Source organism: Ctenopharyngodon idella, chromosome 18 (assembly GCF_019924925.1).
Source record: "Ctenopharyngodon idella isolate HZGC_01 chromosome 18, HZGC01, whole genome shotgun sequence".
In the NCBI taxonomy this organism is placed as follows: Eukaryota; Metazoa; Chordata; class Actinopteri; order Cypriniformes; family Xenocyprididae; genus Ctenopharyngodon; species Ctenopharyngodon idella.
The window spans coordinates 19,016,616-19,041,386 of NC_067237.1; the positions used below are offsets into that span (position 1 = coordinate 19,016,616).

Sequence of the window (24,771 nt, forward strand, 5' to 3'; positions counted from 1 at the left end):
GGCCTTATTTAAAGTCTTAGAATAACCGTAAATGAGACAAAAGCAGAGCACATAGTCTGTGTGAGCATGAAAAACTTCCTTCAAAAACATTTAAAATCCCTGTTTAGTCAATTTTATCCCTTAAAACTCATCTTTGATAATCAAAATGACATATTTAAATGTTTTTTTCAGTGAAAAAAACAACTTCATGCCTTAAAATAGCTTGAATGTAACTCTACACCCTTGCTTCATTTAGTATACGCGGATATATGAATATGCTAATTAGCCCCGCCTCCACTCGCTCACACAAGCTCAGAGATCCACTTGGTCAACTTACTGGATAAACGCTGCACAATGGTATCGCTTTTTACAACGTCGGACACATAATGGTAATTAATATGATTAGCCTTTTGCCTGACTACATTATCAAACAGCTAATAATGTGTTGCTAATGTTACACGACTCCCTTGCTTCAGAGCGGTCATAGTTAATGATATGCTAAAGCCTGCCGGCACGTTGATGTGATTGGTTACAAGGTAGTTTGTGACGTAAGAAACACCAGCAATTTCAAACCACGTTTTTGAAACTGTCTTTAGATCACTGCAGTTTTAAAGAGACAATACTCCGCAATGGTGTTGACTTATGAATTTGCACATGGTTTGTCTTAAAGCATATTAAAAACACCACATAGACATTAAAAACTTGATTTTCACCACAGGGGGACTTAAAAAAATCATACCCACCTCAAACTTTTGAATGGTAATGTACATGCAGTGGAAACTTTTCTCTTAAAGATAATGTTTCTCTTAAACTGTTGATAACATAATATTGTACAATACAACATTGTAATAAATATATTTAATAAGAAAAGAATTACCACTAGTGCTCTCAGACTTTAGACCCCATTTTCACTCCTATATCCCAAACACTGCGGTTGCAGTTTTGCTCAGAAAATAGTCTATTAGAACATTGCTGACACCCTGAATCATTACATGATAAAGTCAAGGACCAAACAACCTCAAAGCTGCCTACTGTGTTCTCTTGGGTATAGTTTGTGTCATCATCTTGGCCAGGGACTGGTGTAATTAAGCTCAAGTCTTGCTGCACAAATGTACTATCTATATATAGCTCCCATGTGCTGTGGTGCAGGAAGCCCTGCACTAGATGGACAAAACCGGCAGGTTGTAAAGTGAGAAGTGCGATGAACTCACCTTGAAAAGCAGCGAATGAGAAATCTGCGGGACTTCCTCTGGACTGTTCTCCTCTTTTGGCATCTCCTTCTGCTCTACAGAAAGTCTAATTGTTGCTTCAGTGCTCTCAAGATGGCTTTCAGGGTTTGGAGACACAACCTCAGGTTTGTTTGCATGAAATTCAGTTGAATTAAAGTTTATTATATCATTGGGGGTGGTTGAATCTTGTGTTTGTTGTAAAGACTTTCTTTTTACTTCCAAAACCGTCGTTTGAGGTGATTCCTGGACCAGCTTTGGTGCATCCTGTTCGGAGGCCACCTCTTGAGGAGGTGCTTGTGAGGGAGGAAGGTGAATTTCTTTTTCTATGATCACTTCACTAGCTCTCCTCATGGTTTCTGCTGTCTCTGTAGACTTCTTGCTTTTGCCGAAGAATATGTCCTTTAAGGAGTGAAGAACCGAGGTTAGAGCTGACTTGTGTTGAGGTTCTGGCTCTTTGTGTGATGCGGCTTTGGTTGAAGGCCCAGATGTAGCTCTTTGCTCTTGTTCTGTTTGCCTGATTTTCTCTCGTTCTCTTTCTTTGGCTCTCTCTAGCTCTTTCTCCCGCTCTATTTCTCTTGATCGGTCCCTCTCCTCTTCTTTTAGTCTTTCTCGTTCCTTCTCATGCTCTTTTTCTTCTTGGACAGGACTAACATCGACATCCATGATCTCAGAATTTGGATGTTGTTCAGCAGCCTGTGACTTCACAGACTCAGCTAGGTATTGTGCCAGGCTCATTCGTTCATAAACATCCTCTTGTTTTCTGTAGCTCTCGGTGGGCTTATTAAGACCCACCTCATCAAATCCATTGGTAATATGCTGCTTCTTTTCATCTGGTTTCTCTTTGGTGGACTGCTTCATGGTGACCACCTCCATTGGATCGCAGATACTGTTGATTTTCTCAATACCATTCTCCGTTTTCATCTCTTTGGTTCCTACAGAAGCCTGTGCCATTACGTTATCAGACTTGTCGTCTCTGAGTACAGGCTGCTCTTCATCTGTCCCTTGGGAGGTCATGTTTTCCTCTCCACCCTGGGTTGTGGGAGAGGAGCTCAGGGGGTCGTTCCCAGCAGGAGTCCTACGCTTCCTTAGTAAGCGTTCCTGGTTAATCACATGTAATTGTTCCTTCTGGATGTTCTCCTTACCCCGACGTCGACTCTCTTCCAGCTCTCGCCGCTTGATCTCAGCCTTCTGTTTCAGTTTGGCGAAGAACCTTTGGTGGATCAAGTACTCGCTCATGGTCCCCACCTCCAGTACCCCGGAACAGGAGACGATGCCCTTACTGTTCCTCGCTGAGGCCTGATAAATGGCTGCATCTTCTTCTGTACAGCTGCCAAACGAAGCAAATGTAGTTATAGTCATTGTGTATTCACTACTAAAACCATAAAAGCATTAATTTGGGTGTAATATCATTCAATGTATTAAAACCAAGAATCCAATGAATTATCTGTCTAGTCTGAATCAAGTAACATACTTGTAGATGTGCAGTGTGTGAATTTTTCCATTGCGGAAAATTTCATATTTGGGAAGGCCACAATATCGATCTAACTCCATGTCATCTTTGTACCAGGTCAACTCAGGAGCCGGGTAACCTGGTGGAAATGTGTATAAAATTAAGGAGGTTTGCTCTTACTAATTGGAAACAGTAACATTTAAAGCAAAATAACATTCATTTCTGTCATGACAACTCTTGGAGTGTTTGGCATGGTAATGGGTATGACAATGTCGATATATTTGGCGTTCTTGGCGGAATAGATTTGCTACGCTGCTGCTGCTGTTAATGCTGCTGATGCAGAGTAAGTATAGGACTTGCTACTGACAATACATACACGACACGCTGCTGTGAGCAAGTAAGATATGCTGCTGCTGTACAATATAGCATACATGAATTACCTGTAGCAGATCTATACAGGTGGAGCTCGGGAAGTTTCTGAAAGCGCGCAGCAGTGTCAAGGCAAATGCTAACCAAGTTTTTGAAGCATGCAAGCTCATTGGCTACTGATACAACAGGAAAACCAATCAGCCGTGCCCTATAAAGAATGATGTGATTGCAAGCAGGTTGAGTTAAGGACCTATTAGCCTGCGCCATCTAGAGTTTCATGACAGAACTTTGTATTTAACCCAGAAAATCTTTTATAATTGTATAGAGACACTCAGACTTTACACACCAAATAAGATTATACTGAAATGTCTTTAACATACACTCTAAAAAATGCTGGGTTAAAACCAACCCAAGTTGGGTTGAAAATGTGAAAATGGACAAACCCAGCAAATGGGTTAAATGTTTGCCCAACCTGCAGGGTAGTTTTATTTACCTTGACTATTGTTAAAAATTACTGTATTGCTTGCTTAAAATGAACCCAAAGTATATTGGAAATTAACATTTATTAACATGTTTAACAAATGAACATTTATTTATAATAGTTTACTGAATAATAATTAAACAATAAACATTTCTTAAATTGCTTATTAATAAATGTTCACCTTTTGATTATTATTGTTACCTCTAGTAATTATGTGTCTGATTTTTAATTTCCAACCTATTTTGAGTTCATTTTAAGCCAGCCATATAGTCATTTTAAACAATAGTTGGGTTAAATAAAACTGCCCAGCATGTTGGGCAAACATTTAACCCAACCGCTGAGTTAAAACAACCCAACCGCTGGGTTTGTCCATTTTCAACCCAACTTGGGTTGTTTTTAACCCAGCATTTTTTTAGTGTACCATATATTGGGTTTTCATGTTTTAAACGTAACATTTATTTTCATAATCATAAGTAAAATAACTTTAACTTACCTGTGACCACACAAGAGAATTTGACATTGCATGATTCTGACACTGCCTTTGATTTTATGGTGGTCTCAAAACATGGCTGGGTCTCTTCGGTTAAATGAGCCATGACGGTACATAATGTACTCCTGGAGATGGCAAACACAGTTTGTCAACTCAACAATCATCATAAGGAAAGCTAGTATGTATTATATAAAATGATTCCAATCATTATTATATGAATTAATAAATTAATTAGCAATACCTACAGCAGGGAGATTGCATTGACATAAAAGTGCATTATTAATATCAGTAGTATAATATAAAAATTAGAATTATTGCTGTCACTGGGAGGAAGGGCTGCTGGGTATTAACAGGGTGAGAGGATATTATTTAGCCTGATAATATTAACATGTAAAAGTTTTGGAAACATTTATAGTGCACTTTTTCATGTACAATATACGGTGGTTATTTGGGTGGGTGGGATTGGAGGATTGAAAGATTTGAACACTGAGCACAATATTGTCATAATCACGCTGCAATCAAATGCAAATTGGGGATTTTTGAGATTGTAAAACAAACCAAAGGGGAAAAAGGCATATTGGGGAACAGAAATTGTTATCTGAAGTGTAGTTAGTTTAGGATTGACCTTTTGAGAAGCTTTTATTACCTCGACGGTCTGTAGTTTGAATAACTGTGGGTTGAAAGGCTATTTAGAAAAGAGGCAAATCAAAGGGACACTCATCAGACAAGAATATCTAAACTACGGACTTTCAGTGTGTGACCCCGATTGTAATTACAGCCAGGAGCAACTGTAATGCAGTCATACAGTAAATTATGTTGCTAATGGTGAGAATGTTGTGGTCTCTTTTGGCATAACCGTAGTTGAGCAAACACAATACAACCAATGTGGTAACCACAGTTACGTCAGTGTTTCAGCAACAAAAACCATTAAACTGATGACAAACAGATTTGGTGACTGCATTCAAATGACTGTAAGCTAAAAAAAACTACATCTCGTTTAATAAGATAAGTATCAGAAAAGGCAGATGTAGCAATATTTATGTTATAATTAAAGCCATTTTTAATCAAATAACTGTATATATTATTAATATGATACAGTAATTTTATTACTTGGTGTCATAATTGTCCATACCTCCAGTTTGGATGTTAATTTGATGACTGTTTGATAATTTGATGGTTTTTAAGTCTAGAGAAATAAATATACATTTGATGATATTTATTTCTCTAGACTTAAAAACCATCATAATCCCTAAAATTAACATCCAAACTGGAGGTATGGATAATTATGACACCAAGTAGACAGATTTTTCACAATCAAATAAAGCAGAACAAACACACTCAATCAAACTGAACATATACAGTATATATATATATATTTTTTTTTTTACCTGTTTTCAGGCCTAACGTTGGAGAGGTAGTTGCGGCTCTCTGACCTTCCGTTTGCCGACGAGACATCCTCCCCATTTTGGCTTCCCGATCTCCCGTTTCCAGAGAAAGAGCGGGTCATGGGCCTCCTGGATGTCATTGTCCAATACAAATAATTTCAACGGTCCAAAAAACCCACCAGTCCCTTGAAGTGGGGTTTCAATATTTCTGTAGAATAAAATTGAGGTTTGTCTCCAGGCTTTTGGAAACAAAATGTAGAGTTCCACTTTGTAACTAACTGGAGAGCCACTGAAAAGGGTGGAAAAAATACAAATCAATTCAAATAGAGAAATACAAACACTTGAAAAGCACTAACAATATTAATAATACAAAATTGAAATTTTAAAATATAGTTTAGACAGAACCGTTCTGTTTCTAGGACAGCTAGTCTGAACAAGCAAACCATTTGAACAGAGAAGTTATAAATAGGAACTGCTGTTTGTTACTTATAATTTGGTCAAACACATTCATTTGTATTTGATTTCGAGCCAACACATATATTGATTAACTTTGAATTGCTTGACAAAAATATTAATTACAGTATAGCACTTAAAGAACTCACCATTAGTGTGTTTCTTTGCCTGTTCTTTGGAGCCTGCTTTCCCAGTAGCACTAGAATTGTCAATCACAGCAGAGCATGTGTTGCCAGCAGGACCCTATTTATAGCAGGCCTACAAATAGGCGCAAGAGCACATCACATTTTCCACAACTAGCCATTGCTCTGAAGCCACTTGAAAGCAGCGTCCAAGAAAATGATAGCAAAAACTTGCAAAATAATAAATATCTCCTGCCTTAATCATTCCTTATCTGTCAGCTTCATGATGAGATCCTGTAATTCTCCCTCTGACTGACTGATCATACCGTATAGAGATGAGTGAACATGCATAGAAATGGGCTAATGTGTGTAAATGTAGCCAAATTCATCCAGTATGGTATGTCTGGTGAAAGTGCAGTGATCTGATGCAAGTGATGTTGATGACAGCTCTTCAGACAAGCTCAAAGCATGGCCCAGGTTTAATTAGGACAGCCCCCTGTATGTCACTCTGTCTGTACACCCTCCCCATAACAGTCAACAATCTCTCCCACCGGTCATGTGTCATTGCATCATTTTCCAATCATAAACGGGCTCCGATTACATGCTGTCAAGCAACCACTCTCGCAAACATACCGTGCATCATTCAAACATGAGATGACACACATGCTCACAAATAATAATAATAATAGAGATGTAAACTTGAGTGTTGCACACATACGGACACTTAAGTCACAAATAATTTACTTGGGATTCAAGTTGGACAATTGTGAAACAAATTTAAGAGCAAAATTTTTTTTTCTTATATTATCAATATTATTATTATTATTTAAAGGTACACTATGTAACTAAACTGCATGCATTTTGCGAAAGAACCTTGTTTTGGTTGTGCTTTGGCACTGTGTGACTGTCGAATGAATATGACCCTTCACAACATAATAGGTGTGTTCAACTTGAAGCGGATCTGCAGACCAAACGGTTTTTGACATGGAAAGCTATGGAGCCGTATGCTCTCTAATCGCTCTCGCGGTTCTTTGATGTCGTACACCGATTGGTCTGCGCAGCGTCGCTTAAAGTCGAACACACCTATTTATCCGTTCAATAAAACCTGTTAAGTAATAAAAACATCATCTGCGTCGCTTTTACAACATTTTAAATCTCTCAGTTCTCCCTCGTTTGATCAATGTCATGTTCTCTTTTTGCCAGCAGACTCGCCGCTGTGCGATTCTCTGGAGGTTCGTGATTTAGCGCGTTTAAAGGATTAGTTCATTAAAAAAAATGAAAATTCTGTCATTAATTACTCAACCTCATGTCATTCCAAACTCATAAGACTTTTGTTTCATCTTCAGAACACAAATGAAGATCTTTTTGATGAAATCTGAGAGCTTTCTGTTCCTCCATAGACATCTACGCAACTGAAACTTTGACGCTTCAAAAACTTCATAAGAGATCGTGAAACTATTCCATATGAATTGAGCGGTTTGTTTATATGTGAATAAAAGCCTAAATCTGTGGACTAAACCGCTAAATTCATATGGATTAGTTTCACAACCTCTTTTGAACTTTTTGAGGCGTCAAAGTTTCAGTTGCATAACTATCAATGGAGGGAAATTTTGGGTGAACTGTCCCTTTAATGTCAAACTTTCTCACTCGTTGTGCCAACTAACCTATTTCACTCCCACACCTTTCACGCGTCAAAGTGTCATGACACCGGAGCATCTATTCTTACGGATATGTCGAGACACGCACGTGGGAGTTACATGTATGCAATTTCCCGCGAAAACAATCCCGACAGGTCTAAAATATATACATTTATGGGACTTCCGGTATGGCAATGTGAGGTTCAAACACATGTCGGCAGAGCTCCCGACAGTTTCTGATAAAATATAAACATTCAGGATCAGACAAAACCATGTTTTGGAAGAAGGATTGATGATGTATTGACTCACTATTTAAATTGTGTTAATTTTGAACAACAAAAAAAGTTACATATATAATCAGATTGCTAAAAGCACAAAATACAAGGTAGGCAAATAAAAAACAAAAAGGGGATCCAAAGAACATACTGTAATAAGCAAAAACAACAGCTTAGATATCGGGGTCATTTGATAAATTACATTTCTTTAATAAATTTATTTCACTTTTCATTTTTGTGAAACTCAAAGATGTATTTAATATTTATTTCTGAAAAACAGAAAACAATGGCTTTGTTTTATACATTCATGAATAGCCTATAACATTTCCCTGAAATAAAAATATTTATAAACATCTTCAATTATTATACCTACCAAAAGTTATGTAATTTCTAGTAAACTCGAATACCAAAAAAATCATTCTAAGCCAAGCACACGTCAGATCAATAATCTATCGTCTTTTCAGCTCATTAATTAGCTGCGTTCAATATGGCGTCAGCCTGACGTTAACCTGAAGAAGAAAAAAAAAATATTTTCAAGGTACTGTACCTGCGGCTCAGTGTGCAGATGTTGAGGGCGCAACTACACTGAGCACAGCGGTAGTGGGAGGGCCAGTCTGTCATTATTACGGGAAACCATTCATTTTTGCTCAACTCAATCGCAGCATGTTGAATATCCACACGTCGATACAGCTGACGCTCCTGTGCTCTTTTGCATGAGGAGGTTTAGGATGGTAGTGTGATCGCAGTCAGCAATGAGCACTAGGACAGGTGAGTGTTACACCCCTCTAAATCTATACTGCAAGCGAACGACGCCACAAACTACATACTGTTACCGTCCGGGGTTGGTTGTCACTTAGGGAAGTTGTTAGAAAGGGTCATGCCTCAGTAACTTTTAAGGATTTGAGTCGAAAGTTCAAAGTTCAAAACCTTCTTAAATTAGAGTCATTTAGTGAATTATTTCCTACAAACTAAAATTTCCATATCATGTAGACCTATATATTTTTTTCCTGTATCTGCTGTAAACAAGTGAACCACACTGACATACATTCAGACACGAGTCAACCATGTAATGAAGGTATATTTTAACTGAAAGGTCGAACTGTGCTTTCAGGACAGGAGTATTTTATATATATATATATATATATATATATATATATAATATAAAAAAGTATATATAATTTTGGGCAAGTTATTTAAAGTTTATATAATTTATTAACGGGTGGCCTTTGTCACAAAATGTCAACATGTGTCTGTTTGTTTTTTAGTGGGCAAAAATGGTTCAATATTTTTTGTAGCCAAAGCTTTAACGTACAGTATTGGGAGTGACAACTTGCCCCGGTCTCCTTATCAGAGAATTGCTTAAATATTATTATCAATAAAAAGTCATAAGCTGATATAATTACTAATGCATTAAGGTATTTTATTGTATGGAATCAGTTGTCTTTTTAAAGAATGAGAACTTATCAGATCATAAACCAAGCAATTTCAGTTTCTGACACTCTCTCTCTTCATTAATACTTAATTCATTAATGCATGAAATGACTGTACAAACACTGTTGAAATCAAGGTTTGCTTCTTTTAATAATTAATCCTTGGACACTCTCTGTTTACCTTCCAAACACTGGATTGCTAAACCATTCTCCATGTGTTTTGATTTTGTATGCCACTTTTGTTGTTATGGCCACTATTCATACTTCTGTTTTCTTTGTTAAACAGGTGGTAATATTGTGAAATGACTGACTACCTTAAAAGAGCAGCACTATTGCGGTCTAGGCTCTTCCACACTAAAGAGTAGCGCCGACAGTCATGAGAACTGGTGTGTATATTAGTATCCTTATGTGTAACTAACTATTATGTTTTTGCCCCTTTAGAAATGTCTACTGTCTGTTCCTAAATTACAGTAATTCCACAAATTGTGTGTGTGTGTGTATATATATATATATATATATATTTATTTATTTATTTATAAAAACATAATGGAGATATAATTAGTTTTGAAGTTTTATTAAGTGTAAAAATGAGATTATGTGGTTTTTGTAATCAATTAACACTGCTTTTGTCATTTTTTACAAGATGGACAAAATTTGTCACCAAAAAGTCATTTGGTTTAACCAAAATTTCAGTTTTACAGAATGACACTTGGTTACACCGAATGACGATATTTTCAAACAATGCTAACAGGCTGATATCTATCTAGCTAGGTAGTTATCTTGCTAGCTAGCTAGCAAAAGGACAATTAAACATTTTATATTTAGTACAAGTTTTTAAAATATTACATTTTCCATGTTTTATAGCGGTTGCACCGTTACTTTGCTTCACAACCATGTGGTCCTTTGCAGGTGCCTGAATGATGGCACATCCTGTCACATGATACTGACCACATAACTTTATATTCCTTTATATTGGTTACTCCGAATGACATCAATGAAATTCATTTTTCCAGACATTCTTTGTCATAACAAAGCAATGAAATGGCTGTACTGACCTTTGGACGGCTAAACCGAATGACCTTTTGACACTTCAAAATACATTTATATGTAGCAAAATATAATTAAAACCTTTTGGATTCAATAAATAAGATCTAGTTGTACTACCTTACATACGTTGGATGTCATATCTTTGTTTTTTATAATTATTAAAGCCTTATTATTAAGGCCCGTCATGTCATTGACCCATATATATATATATATATATATAACTGTATATAAGCCAGTTATTATTGTAATTGTATATAAAATTATATCTTTTTTTTGGGCAGAAGTTGTTATTCTGCAGCAGCCAATGTCTGTATGTGTACCACCAAACCATGAGGTGACCTTAAGAGTTCAAGCAAAAGGCACTGGTTCATTGAAGTATCAGTGGTTTGATAAACAACAGTCAGAGGTTTGTACACTTTATATCCAGTGTTGGGGGTAATGCATTACAAATAATGCGAGTTACCTTATCAGGTGACTTTTTCAAGTAACGAATAAAGTAATGCATTACTTTTACATTTACAACAAAATATCTGAGTTACTTTTTCAAATAAGTAACGCAAGTTACTTTGTTTTCCCATTTATTTGATACCTCTCTTGTCCCCATGTTGAGAGAAATCAGGAATAAGTGCAGAGGCGTTGTGTGTGAACATGATGGTTATTGTAGTTCTAGACTAAATGTGAACATGCATTTACTCATCTCACTTGCACAAAAACCGATTTGGTATTCCTCAAAATGAATAAAAACAGTGAAATGCAAACTCAGAATATTACACAAACCTGCATAATTAAATATGTTAAATAATACAAATATACTTTATGTATTTAATCTCACTTTATTAACCAATGTCTTTGCTGCTGACCTTTGGTGATCCAATTCAGCCATACTAATAAACAAAAATGACTTTATATTTGCTGAAGTAAGAGTTTTCTTCTCCTGCATCATTTCACTTTTGATGTGAAAGGGCCTTTACATTTGCCAAAAACAGAACTTTTTTTTTTTTTTTTTTTGTTATTATAAAACAATCAAGCAAGCCCAGGCCAAGTCAGTTAAAGATAAGCAAAAGTAACATGACGCATTACTTTCCATAAAAAGTAATGAAGTAACACAATTAGTTACTTTTTTAGGGAGTAACGCAATATTGGAATGCATTACTTCAAAAAGTTATTTTTCCCAACTCTTTGTTTTCCTTTTAAAATAGTGATATCAATATTGTGAAGAATATATACCCAAATATATCAAATAACCTTATGCTTAATCTTTTCAGGTGGTTGGTGGGACAGAGCCTGAACTCACCGTCACTCTCCAGAGATCTGGAAATTATATTTGTAGAGTGAGCGACCTGTACCGTAACTATCAGTTCACAGAATGGGTAAAAGTGAGAATCCTAGACGAACCAGGTACTTTCCATTATCTGAATTAAACTTCTGGCCTAAAGTCCATGAACCCATTTTGTTATTATTCATCCTGATATGCATTATTGACATATATATCCTGATATACCGACATTGACTTATCAGTGATTTATTTTATAAGATTTGGCTCAATGTGTCAGTGTTTAAAGGGTTAGTTCACCCCAAAATGAAATTTCTGTCATTAATTACTCACCCTCATGTCGTTCCACACCCGTAAGACCTTCGTTCATCTTCAGAACACAAATTAAGATATTTTTGATGAAATCCAAGAGGTTTTTTTTATCCTCCATAGACAGCAATTTAACCACAACTTTCAAGGCCCAGAAAGGTACTAAAGACATCGTTAAAATAGTCCATGTGACTACAGTGGTTCAACCTTAATGTTATGAAGCAACAAGAATGCTTTTTGTGCGCAAAAACAAAACAAATAATGACTTTATTCAACAATATCTTCTCTTCTGTGTCATTCTCATGTGCTGTTTACGTTCAGCACTTCCAGTTTCTGCATCAGAATACCGCCTCAGTATTGACCAAAGCTTCACAATTGAGCAGCACAACGCATGTGTGTGATGCGACCAATAATGAGTCGGCGTTCTGGCGTAAAACACGGAAGCACTGAACGTAAACAGCGCATGAGAATGACATAGAAGAGAAGATATTGTTGAATAAAGTAATTATTCTTATTTTGTTTTTGCGCACAAAAAGTATTCTCGTCGCCTCATAACATTAAGTTTGAACCACTGTAGTCACGTTGACTATTTTAACGATGTCTCTGGACCTAGAAAGTGGTAATTTCGTTGCTTTCAATGGAGGTTAAAAAAAAAACCACTCGGATTTCATCAAAAATATCTTAATTTGTGTTCTGAAGATGAACGAAGATCTTATGGGTGTGAAACGACATGAGGGTGAGTAATTAATGACAGAATTTTCATTTTTGGGTGAACTAACCCTTTACAACTGTAGTATCTGTTAAATAATGTGAAAAATTCTGTTTAGGTGTTTCTCGTGTATGGAGAGGGGAACCCCATATAGCCATTCACCCAAAAAGCCAAACGGTAAAACCAGGGGAGACTTTCACTCTCAAATGCACAGCTTTTGGAAAGCCTGCGCCTGCCTACCAGTGGTACAGAAACGGTCACCTCCTTACTAAACAGACCACAGAAACACTCAGGGTAAGGCCACTGTAACACTCATTGTTTCTAGCTGTTTTTTTTATCATATTGATTTATTTTGATGTGCAAGTTGGGTTGGGTTACACAGGTCATTGCGTTTAAATTTGGGCAATTCGCTTTGACTGTAAATATTGACTCAGTGGCACATGTTTTTGAAGTTGTAAGCTGCCTAAAATAATCATGTTTTGCATTTGGGCTTCTTTGTTTAGATAGAAAATGCCAGTGCAGAGACTGCGGGTTCATACCTCTGCGCTGTGTCAAATATTTTGGAGGAGAGATGGTCTGAAGCAGCTGAGATTGAGATTGGTAAGAGCCGCAAATGGCTGTTTATGTCATTGGCCTACTGTCCCCAGCCTTCCATTTTGCGATGGTGTTTGTCCAAGACTTTAAGGGCTGTTCACACAGAACATTTTTGTATTTTGTCTGGAATTGTTTTTATTGTTTATCAGCGTCTCTGGCACATTTTTTTTTCATTTCCATATTTATTTAAACATGAAAAATAAAAGAGAGGTTTTTTATTTGTGAATAGTTTTTCTCATGTGTTTTTTTATTTTACTTATTACAATATTCATGTATGGGTCAGTGGACCTGATTTGTATGATGCAATTATTTTTTAAATAATTAACTGCACTAAATTAATGTATTCAAATTGACATCCTGGGAAAAAGGCATTTAGCAACCTTTGCATTTTTCACTTTGTTTGTGATCATGATTCAATTTGACTTGTTCATTAGCACTGTCAGACCTTCTTAACAGCTTTCTGTGTGATGAAAAGCAATTTAGAAAACCTAAATAAAGGAAACCATCCAGTCTTTAGCTCTGGGCCTTGAATTCTTTGTGCTTTGTGTAGTTCCACTTTAGGTTTAAAATACTGGTACTTTCCACAGTTGGTAGGAGTTAAAGACAATCAGGAACTGAATTGTATTTTGAGCCTATATAGGTCCCTAGATATATGAGAGACCAACTAAAGTTAGACTGAAACCAGCTCAGTAGGAGCTTCCTTTTTATTCGTCACATTACGGAACACAAATAATGTGAGCTTTCTGAGAGATTTTTTTTTTTCCGTTGCGAAACTAGTGGAAAGGCACAGACAATGGGCTTCATGGTAACATCCAGTAGCATGTTCTTATAACATTTCTTATTTCACCAAAACTTTTTCCTCTGGTTTCCCCACAGCACCTCCAGATCAACTTCCAACGCCCACGCTTATGGGTAGGTCACAGATGAAGCTTTTTTCAGCTCATGTCAGGTTAAAAATAGACTTAGTACTTACCTGTGTTGCTTAATACTCCCACTTTTAGTATTTCCCCTACCAAACAAACACTGTCATTCATATAGGATTCTCATGGTTGTGGATAAAGTTAGTATCATGGGGTTTTCAAGTAATGAAGTGAGTAATTTATGTGTGAGTGTTTGAGTAATTTACATACATATATGTATATATACACACATGTATGTGTATGTGTGTGTGTGTGTGTGTGTATATATATATATATATATATATATATATATATATATATATATATATATATATACAGAAACAAACTTCCATACAAAATTAGCCTGAGCAAAATTCCAACTCATTTTGCCAGCACAGGTCATATATATATATATATATATATATATATATATATATATATATATATGTATATGTATGTATATATATATATATATATATATATATATATATATATATATATATATATATATATATGTATGTATATATATATGTGACCCGTGCTGGCAAAATGAGTCGAAATTTTGCTCAGGCTAATTTTGTATGGAAGTTTGTTTCTGCCATGAAATTTAAAAAAAAAGTTAATTGCGACTTTTTATCTCACAATTCTGATTTTTTTTTTCTCTCGCAATTGCGTATAGTTGGAATTGCGAGATATAAAGTCAGTATTGTGTGATAACACACAATTGCGAGATATAGACGCAATTCTGACTTTATAACTTACAATTGTGTTTATATCTCGCAATTGCGAGAAAAAAAGTCAGAATTGTGAGATAAAAAGTCACAATTACCTTTTTTTTAAATTTTTTTATTTAGTGGTGGAAACAAGCTTCCATAAATTACAGGCAAAACAAGTGAAAAATATGGAAGCTTGTTTCCACCATGAAATAAAAATAAAAAAGCTAATTACGACTTTTTTTCTCACAATTCTGACTTTTTTTTCTCGCAATTAAGTTTATATCTCACAATTCTGACTTTTTTATCAAAATTGCGAGATATAAACTCACAATTGTGAGTTATAAAGGTCAGAATTGCGTGATATAAACTCGCAATTGTGAGAAAAATTGTGAGATAAAATTGTGAGATAAAAAGTTACCTTATCTCGCAATTTTGACTATAACTTGCAATTGCGAGTTCAAGTCTCGCAATTCTGACTTTTTTTCTCAGAATTATGAGATATAAACTCGCAATTGTGTGTTATAATGTTCTCAGAATTGCGAGTCTATATCTCACAATTCCGAGTTTATAACCCACAATTCTGAGAAAAAAAAAATCAGAATTGCGGGTTATAGTCAGAATGGCGTGATTAAAAACTCGGAATTGTGAGGAAAAAGTCAGAATTGTGTGTTATAGTCAGAATTGCGAGATATAAACTCGCAATTCTGACTTTTTCCTCACAATTCCGACTTTATAACTTTCTGAGATTTAAACTCGCGATTGCGAGAAAAAACGTCTGAATTGTGAGATAAAAAGTCGCAATTACCTTTTTAAAAAATTTTTATTTAGTGGTGGAAACAAGCGTCCATAGAAAAGTGTCAGTTTTGGTCGAAGTTGAGGTTTTCACAAAAATGAGTTCATTAAGCCCTCGTCTAGCGATCCCAATGCTCCAAATAGCAATTAAACATCTAAAAGTATCTTTATTTGTATGTTTTCTGAGAGGAGTACCTTTTCTTTGACCATGAAAAATGCAGTTTTTCTTTGCTCGCTTCTGGACGACTGACGCTTCCGCACAAGTTTATATATACAGTCAAACCAAAATTTATTCAGACACCTTGAACATTTCATTCATTAATACAGTTTATTCACTATAGTTTAAAAATGGTAATAAAATATGACAAGATCTCAGAGTTACACTGTGTCAGAAAAAATTTATCTTAATTATGTCAGATAACACTTGGTCAGGTCAAAGTGTCTGAATAATTTTTGGTTCCAAATTTTTATCAATTTTACTGGTAGTCCACTGTATGAAGAATTTTTGGGTATAATATGTCACAGTTTACTTTATTTTGCTATCCTCACTTATATAAATGAACTATTGTGTCCTGCACCCACTAGTAAAAATATATAAAAAATGTCAGAATAATTTTTGGTTTGACTGTATATTGGGCATGCGTTAACATGTTAATTTTGACAGTCCTATTAGTAATATTAATAAAGTATTATTTAAATTATTTTTGTAATAAAATATAATACAAAAATATTAAAATTATTGTAGTGTTTGTAAACAAATATTATTTTAAAAAAATTAAAAAACGAACATTTTTAAAATGTAATATTCTTTCACTTAGCAACCGACAAAGTGGCATTACTGATTGGGAACCTGAACTACAACCACCATCCTGGTCTGATGGCTCCTACCATGGATGTCCATGAGCTGGCCAACCTCCTGCAACAGCTAGGCTTTAGAGTGGTTTCTCTGCTTGATCTCACCCTTCAGGAAATGCAGGCTGCCATTGACAAGTTCTTGCAGCTCTTGGACCGTGGAGTGTATGGTGAGTCACATGTTTTGGGTTTGCTCGAGGAGCCTCTAGGAAACATCTGTTGTGTTTCATCACTGCATTAACTGTAAAATATTTTTTTCTCACAGGATGTAGGTTTTACACTCAGGGCAATAGCTTGTTTTGTGGTGAAAGTTTCAGGTTCCTGGCTGCAAAAATAATTGCATTGTGCAATAACCCATTCATTTTAAGCTTCTGCATTTCTCACTTTGAACCTGCGGCCTGGCAGTTCTACTCATTACCTCTCCATGCTGTACGGAAATTGTTGAGATGGTGGTGGACAATACATTTGAAAATTCTTCCAAAAAAAAATTAATTTTAGTGTTGCGCAACAAACAACTCCATGACGAGTCAGAGGAAGTTCCATCTGAGTGGAAAAAAGGCTTTATTTTCCGGTGATACAGGATCAGTGCATGTCATGGGTTAAAATAACCACAGAACTTTCAGCCAAAGGGCTTTTTTTCAGAAAGACATTGAATTGCTGTAGTCTGTTGATTGGCTGATAAGAAATGTGTGGGCCGGAGGGTTTCTTGCTGCTTTTATCTGCAGAAACTTACAGTTGTGGTATAATGTTTCTAGCCAACATTTATACAGGTTACTCGGCTAACTCACATAGGAATTTCATTTTTAGACTCATATTGAAAACTGCCTCATAATGAAGATAGTTTTATATTCAGTTGAAATCGGAAAATGGAAAGTGTTTAGTTATTAGTCAGCTCTGTATGTATTCATGCCTCTGTGCTGTTGAGTACAATATGTGGGTGAGATTTAACTGCCGCCTTTTTTTCCTGATATGACTTTCTCTGATTATAGCAATATTAAAATATGAAATGCTGATATCTGCTTTAGTAGCAATAGTTAGTCACAGCATCATCAAAATATGAAATGCTGCGAGTAAAATTGTGTATTTTTCATGTAGTTCACCCAAAAATCATGATTCTGTCAACATTTACTTACCCTCATGTCTTTGCTAACCTGAATGACTTTTTTCCCTTCCTTCTGTTAAGCACAAAATGTACATTTTTGGCCATTTCAAGCTGTCAAGGACATAAAAGCATCATAAAATGGCTCATGTGGTGTATTCCAAATCTTCTGAAGTATGTTGTTTTAAAGTTGTTATTCACTTATAATCTTTGACTCAGTCAATGAGCCATTGGTTTTGTGAACTGGAACAAAGGTTTCATTGAAAGATACTTTCATGAACCTGACTTCTCTGCTTTTTTCATTAACTCTTATGAATGCATCACCAGCTTCAGTGAACAATGGCTTATATTTTGGTTCTTACACAAAGCAATCGTGGATTTAGAAGATTTGTCAATCAAATGAACTACTTTGATGCTTTTATGGTGTCTTGACAGCCCAAATCCATATTTACTGTGATTATATCGAAAAGGGTGGCTTGGATATTCTTCAAAAATTCTTCTTTTGTGTTTCTTTGGAAGAAAGAAAGTCATACAGGTTTGGAATGCCATGAGAGTGAGCAGATGATGGCAGAATTTTCATTTTTGAGTAATATTTAATATAAAAGGCATAGAAGTAAGGAACTCAACCAGAGAAGGAAAGAAACATATTACACAATGTTGTAGACCATTAAAACCCCACTTTCTCTTCCCCCAGCTGTTTTTTACTATGCTGGCCATGGCTATGAACACAATGGCAGAAATTACCTGGTGGCCATTGACGCTCCACGACCCTACCGTACTGAAAACTGTGTGTGTGTACAGAGAGTGATGCACAGTATGCAGGAGAGAAAAGCCCAACTCAATGTCATTCTGCTGGACACCTGCAGGAAATGGTATGCTTGCAAGAACATGATGAACTTGTGCAGTTTATTGTTTCCCAGAAAATAAATAAAAGTATTAAGAATTCCAGATTCTTGGAATAGTTTCGAAAATGTTAAAAGATAATCATTTTGCACACTGCTACACTGTTCAACGTTTTTGCTATTTTATATCCTCCAGGTACAAACAAAAAGGTCCTCCTTCTGAAATTAAGCCTTTGGCTCCTCTGGGAAACACTGTGTATGGATACGCCACGTAAGTACTGTCATATCTAGGTGACAGTTCTTCTAAGCCGTAAAAGATTAGTTCACTTCAGAATTAAAATTTCCTGATAATTTACTCACCCCCATGTCATCCAAGATGTTTATGTCTTTCTTTCTTCAGTCGAAAAGAAATTAAGAAAAGATTTTTCTCCATATCGGTTACCAACAGTTTGAAGGTCCAAATTGCAGTTTCAATGCAGCTTCAAAAGGCTCTACATGATCCCAGACCAATCGTAGAGCCCTTTGAAGCTGCACTGAAACTGCAATTTGGACCTTCAACCTGTTGGTAACTGTTGAACTCCACTGTATGGAAAAAAAATCCTGGAATGTTTTCCTCAGAAACCTTAATTTCTGAAGAAAGAAAGACATAAACATCTTGGATGACATGGGGGTGAGTAAATTATTAGGAAATTTGAATTCTGAAGTGAACTAATCCTTTAAAAAAAACAACAATGATTGTGTTTTTCTAGTGTACTCATGCTGTTTGCTCCTACAGGAGTGAAGATGCTGAGGCTTTCGAGGTCCAGGATGGTGGCAAGAGCACAGGGATCTTCACCAAGTACCTGAACAAACATGTCTTACAGCCAGAGAGGGTGACCCGTGTCTTGGAGCAGGTCTCTGAGGGTAAGTGCTGCTACCAGTTCTGTTCTGTTCCAAATCTTAAAGGTGCAGTAAGGTGAAATCAACCCAAACAAACACACCCCTCCCTTCATTGCTCCGCCTCCAAGATGCACAAACACGCGATGCAAGAGTGGATGTCTGTTTATCATAGCTGAAGTGAAGCAAAATAATGTTTTGTGAAAAATAAAGCGAAGATGACAAACGAACGAACAAAAAGTGAACATACAGTACACAAGAGTACAAACCCGATTCCAAAAAAGTTGGGACACTGTACAAATTGTGAATAAAAAAGGAATGCAATGATATGGAAGTTTCAAATTTCAATATTTTATTCAGAATACAACATAGATGACATATCAAATGTTTAAACTGAGAAAATGTATCATTTTAAGGGAAAAATAAGTTGATTTTAAATTTCATGGCATCAACACATCTCAAAAAAGTTGGGACAAGGCCATGTTTACCACTGTGTGGCATCCCCTCTTCTTTTTATAACAGTCTGCAAACGTCTGGGGACTGAGGAGACAAGTTGCTCAAGTTTAGGAATAGGAATGTTGTCCCATTCTTGTCTAATACAGGCTTCTAGTTGCTCAACTGTCTTAGGTCTTCTTTGTCGCATCTTCCTCTTTATGATGCGCCAAATGTTTTCTATGGGTGAAAGATCTGGACTGCAGGCTGGCCATTTCAGTACCCGGATCCTTCTTCTACGCAGCCATGACGTTGTAATTGATGCAGTATGTGGTCTAGCATTGACATGTTGGAAAATGCAAGGTCTTCCCTGAAAGAGACGACGTCTGGATGGGAGCATATGTTGTTCTAGAACTTGGATATACATTTCAGCATTGATGGTGCCTTTCCAGATGTGTAAGCTGCCCATGCCACACGCACTCATGCAACCCCATACCATCAGAGATGCAGGCTTCTGAACTGAGCGCTGATAACAACTTGGGTTGTCCTTGTCCTCTTTAGTCCGGATGACATGGCGTCCCAGTTTTCCAAAAAGAACTTCAAATTTTGATTCGTCTGACCACAGAACAGTTTTCCACTTTGCCACAGTCCATTTTAAATGAGCCTTGGCCCAGAGAAAACGCCTTCGCTTCTGGATCATGTTTAGATACAGCTTCTTTTTTGACCTATAGAGTTTTAGCCGGCAACACCGAATGGCACGGTGGATTGTGTTCACCGACAATGTTTTCTGGAAGTATTCCTGAGCCCATGTTGTGATTTCCATTACAGTAGCATTCCTGTATGTGATGCAGTGCCGTCTAAGGGCCCGAAGATCACGGGCATCCAGTATGGTTTTCTGGCCTTGACCCTTACGCACAGAGATTGTTCCAGATTCTCTGAATCTTTGGATGATATTATGCACTGTAGATGATGATAACTTCAAACTCTTTGCAATTTTTCTCTGAGAAACTCCTTTCTGATATTGCTCCACTATTTTTCGCCGCAGCATTGGGGGAATTGGTGATCCTCTGCCCATCTTGACTTCTGAGAGACACTGCCACTCTGAGAGGCTCTTTTTATACCCAATCATGTTGCCAATTGACCTAATAAGTTGCAAATTGGTCCTCCAGCTGTTCCTTATATGTACATTTAACTTTTCCGGCCTCTTATTGCTACCTGTCCCAACATTTTGGAATGTGTAGCTCTCATGAAATCCAAAATGAGCCAATATTTGGCATGACATTTCAAAATGTCTCACTTTCAACATTTGATATGTTATCTATATTCTATTGTGAATAAAATATAAGTTTATGAGATTTGTAAATTATTGCATTCCTTTTTTATTCACAATTTGTACAGTGTCCTAACTTTTTTGGAATCGGGTTTGTATATACAAGCAAGAGTTGTTAGTTGCCAGCAGCTCCAGACAAACAATGACACTCAAAACTGCCCCGTTACTATAGCTAACATTACAACAACAGCATATACAGTTGCAAGAAAAAGTATGTGAACCACTTGCAGAATCTGTGAAAATGTGCAAAATTTTAACAAAATAAGAGAGATCATACAAAATGCATGTTATTTTTTTATTTAGTACTGTCCTGAGTAAGATATTTTACATAAGAGATGTTTACATATAATCCATAAGACAAAAAAATAGCTGAATTTATTAAAATGGCCCAGTTCAAAAGTTTGTGAACCATTGATTCTTAATACTGTTTGTGGTTACCTTGATGATCTACGACTGTTTTTTTGTTGTGTGATGGTTGTTCATGAGTCCCTTATTTGTTCTGAGCAGTTAAACTGAGCTCTGTTCTTCAGAAAAAATCTCCAGGTCCCAAAAATTCTTCAGTTTTCCACCATCTTTTGCATATTTGAACCCTTTACAGCAGTGACTGAATGATTTTGAGATCCATCTTTTCACACTGAGGACAACTGAGGGACTCAAACACAACTATTAAAAAAGGTTCAAACATTCACTAATGCTTCAGAAGGAAACACGATGCATTAAGAGTCGGTGGGTGAAAACTTTTGAACAGGATGAAGAGGTCCAAATTTTTCTTATTTCGCTTGAATATCATTTTTTTTCATTTAGTACTGCCCTTCGGAAGCAACAGAAGATACTTACATGTTTCCCGGAAGACAAATTAAATACAATTTACCTTGATCTTCAAATTCCAAAAGTTTTCACCCCCGTCTATTAATGCATCGTGTTTCCTTCTGGAGCATCAGTGAATGTTTGAACCTTTTTTAATAGTTGTGTTCGAGTCCCTCAGTTGTCCTCAGTGTGAAAAGACGGATCTCAAAATCATTCAGTCACTGTTGTAAAGGGATCAAATATGCAAAAGATGTTTTTTTTTTTTGTCTTTTTGTCTTTTTTTTTTTTTTTTTTTTGTCTTGTGGATTATATGTAAACATCTTTTATGTAAAATATCTTACTCAGGACAGTACTAAATAAAAAATAACATGCATTATCTGTATTATCTCCTTTATTTTGTTAAAATTATTAACATTTTCACAGATTCTGTAAGTGGTTCACATAGTTGTTCTTGCAACTGTATAACAGCAAAACCAACGTTACTCACGTATGGAGCAGAAACAGCACAACCTCAGCTTCTGTTTTCAGGCCTTCCCGCTTAGGTCTCTCCGGCGCTGGAAAGCTTTTCTAATATTAACGTGAGTCCTAAAGCTCTTGCCTGATCATAACCCTTCTTTTTCCAGTAAAATCCTTTTCTCTTTTGTAATGTCTCTCAGCCATCTCTCTTTCTACAGTCTTTCCTCAAATCTCCCTCTTGCTCACTCTCTCTTCCCCCATCGTGAGTGGACACGCCCCCTGCTGCTGATTGGCTACAAGTATGTTGTGCTGCTCAGCCCGATCCACTTTCAACAGCATTTCTCAGAAATCGTTTACTGCATCTTTAAGCCAGGTTTAGAGTAGACTACTGGAGTTTTAGGCTGATTTATCCACGATTTACACCACAATCTGGGAAAAAATCTTTGGTTGGTTCCAAATTATCTAGTAATGTGATGTGTTTACAGCTCAAATCTTAAACCTCCTGATCTGCTTGCAGACACATCTGGGCTGCCCTGTTTATATTAAACATGTTTGATATTTAGGATTTTAAACTGGGTTGATTATGACTATGATTATGTCAGTGCTTTCACAATAGCCAATGAGAGACAAGTCTATGAGGAGACGGGAGTGAATGATAGAAATTTTCAAATGTCAACCACGAAACAAGCTGCTGTGCGTGTCCGTTAGACGCTGGAGATGGAGGAACAGTTTGTGGAAGTGTGGCAACAACACGACTGCTTGTATAACGTGTCTTCAAAAACGTACCACAACTGTACAGACAAAGAAAAGAGCTGGTGAGAAATTGCCTAGGTTTTAAATGTACCAGCTAGTGGTCACATTTATTGTTGTTTGGAGAATTTTTGTGGGCAAAATACATTAATTTAAATAGGAATCCACACGGTCAAGAATTGAAACGGAAAACACAGAGTTTGGTATAAAATGAAACAGAATTTTGGAAAAATAAAATGGATTTCATGGGGCCCTAAAACTATTTTTATAAATTATTATACTTCAAAAGCTGATGATTTAGCAATATGAGACATAGGAATAAGAGTTCAGATCAAACACATATCAATACGTTTGATCAATATCAAAACCACACTTCCTTGAAAGCACTTTAATAACAAGATGTAATATTACATCATACTTCACCCATGTGAGATGTAGTGAACAAGGTCACAGTGTCTTTCAGTGCTTTTGATCATTAGCGGATTTATACTTGGAGCACTTGTGAGAGCAACAACTGCTTGACATCTACTGTATGCCAGACATTGGTTTCCTTCCTTGATCCGTACCCTCCACGGCATGATGTGAACGTGGATTTATGTTTTAATGGTTGAGATAATCCCCCCTCTCCGTGCAGAGGGCTTATTTGGTTGTTTGATTGGTCTCTTTGGTAACAGCACTTGGCTTTTTATAAAGTAGCTGCCAAAGCATGTGACCTCATTCTCTGGCTGCTGTGCTCAGGTGGGGGAAATTTGAGAGCGCTTAACCTAGGGACTGCTGCTGGGTGACCCACTTATCCCTTTGCTCCTGTCTCATATGCTTGTTGCTCTGTCTGCACCCCGTCCCACGGCCATTATCACTGTGTTTGTCATGCCCACAAGTATTAGACAACTTCCTGCCTCAATAACCGATCATAAATCAATGCTTTGCCACTGGTTACTGGTGAAGCGCTGTAAAGCTTTTTAGTGTCGATTTAAAGTATATTCCTGGCTACTGGTTTCTGTACTGATATAGTACAGTTGTTACAGTTATAGTTGATATACAACTAACTAAAAATTTCGAGAATAAAGTCGTGTTTCGAGAAAAAAGTCTAAATAAAATGTTGAGAATAAACACGCATTCGATCATTGTCGTATTCATTGCATACTGATCCTAGAGGGCATAACAGAGTTGGATCACTTAATCAAGCTAGGCCTATGTTTTATGTTTTCTAATTATAACCGAATAATAAGTAGCATACGAACTTTAAAGAGAATTTGCAAGCGGCTGGGGTTTTTTAGGAGAAAAAAAACTGTACAATTTGTGTGATGTAGGCCTACTCCAAGAAAACAGGACTTTCTAAAACGCTTAATGTGAAAAACGCTTATTATTAAAAGATCAAATTCTGTACACACGTTCATCCATAGCGTGCACGAATAGGCCTACTCTTCTTGCGCTTGAACGAACAAATAAACATAAAAGTATTGCAAAATTTGGAATTGAGAATTGTTATTGAAAGAAAGCCTAAAATATAGCTTGACTAAGTGATCTAACTCTGTCATGTCCTCTATCAGCAATGAACACTGATCGAATGCGTGTTTATTCTCAATATTTTATTTCTCTAAATTTAATGTTTTTTTTCTCGAAACACAATGACTTTATTCTCAAAATGTATTGAGTTTATTCTCAACATTTTATTTCGACTTTTACTC

At 36.4% G+C, this 24,771-nt stretch overlaps 2 protein-coding genes across 6 annotated transcripts in view; one reads left to right on the forward strand and one right to left on the reverse strand.

Moving 5' to 3' along the window:
- alpk3a (alpha-kinase 3a) overlaps positions 1 to 8,556 on the reverse strand; it is a 20,825-nt gene extending 12,269 nt beyond the window's left edge. Inside the window, exons 1-7 of one of the 4 annotated variants that reach the window (XM_051870296.1) lie at positions 8,418 to 8,556; positions 5,986 to 6,094; positions 5,387 to 5,672; positions 4,645 to 4,683; positions 4,002 to 4,123; positions 2,680 to 2,797; positions 1,191 to 2,535 (exon numbers count right to left, since the gene is read on the reverse strand). In XM_051870296.1, coding sequence (XP_051726256.1) covers positions 1,191 to 2,535; positions 2,680 to 2,797; positions 4,002 to 4,123; positions 4,645 to 4,683; positions 5,387 to 5,523 — 1,761 coding nt within the window. In that variant the 5' untranslated portion in view covers positions 5,524 to 5,672; positions 5,986 to 6,094; positions 8,418 to 8,556. Of the gene's footprint in view, positions 1 to 1,190; positions 2,536 to 2,679; positions 2,798 to 4,001; positions 4,124 to 4,644; positions 4,684 to 5,386; positions 5,673 to 5,985; positions 7,432 to 8,417 lie in introns of those variants that run through there. The other 3 variants (XM_051870298.1, XM_051870297.1, XM_051870299.1) reach the window with 3 other exon arrangements.
- Positions 8,489 to 24,771, forward strand: part of malt3 (MALT paracaspase 3) — a 21,957-nt gene continuing 5,674 nt past the window's right edge. Inside the window, exons 1-11 of one of the 2 annotated variants that reach the window (XM_051870306.1) lie at positions 8,489 to 8,638; positions 9,587 to 9,686; positions 10,629 to 10,753; positions 11,613 to 11,745; positions 12,757 to 12,932; positions 13,142 to 13,238; positions 14,109 to 14,144; positions 16,458 to 16,661; positions 18,285 to 18,462; positions 18,629 to 18,703; positions 19,208 to 19,335. In XM_051870306.1, coding sequence (XP_051726266.1) covers positions 9,677 to 9,686; positions 10,629 to 10,753; positions 11,613 to 11,745; positions 12,757 to 12,932; positions 13,142 to 13,238; positions 14,109 to 14,144; positions 16,458 to 16,661; positions 18,285 to 18,462; positions 18,629 to 18,703; positions 19,208 to 19,335 — 1,162 coding nt within the window. In that variant the 5' untranslated portion in view covers positions 8,489 to 8,638; positions 9,587 to 9,676. The remainder of the gene's footprint in view (positions 8,639 to 9,586; positions 9,687 to 10,628; positions 10,754 to 11,612; positions 11,746 to 12,756; positions 12,933 to 13,141; positions 13,239 to 14,108; positions 14,145 to 16,457; positions 16,662 to 18,284; positions 18,463 to 18,628; positions 18,704 to 19,207; positions 19,336 to 24,771) is intronic. The other variant, XM_051870307.1, reaches the window with a different exon arrangement.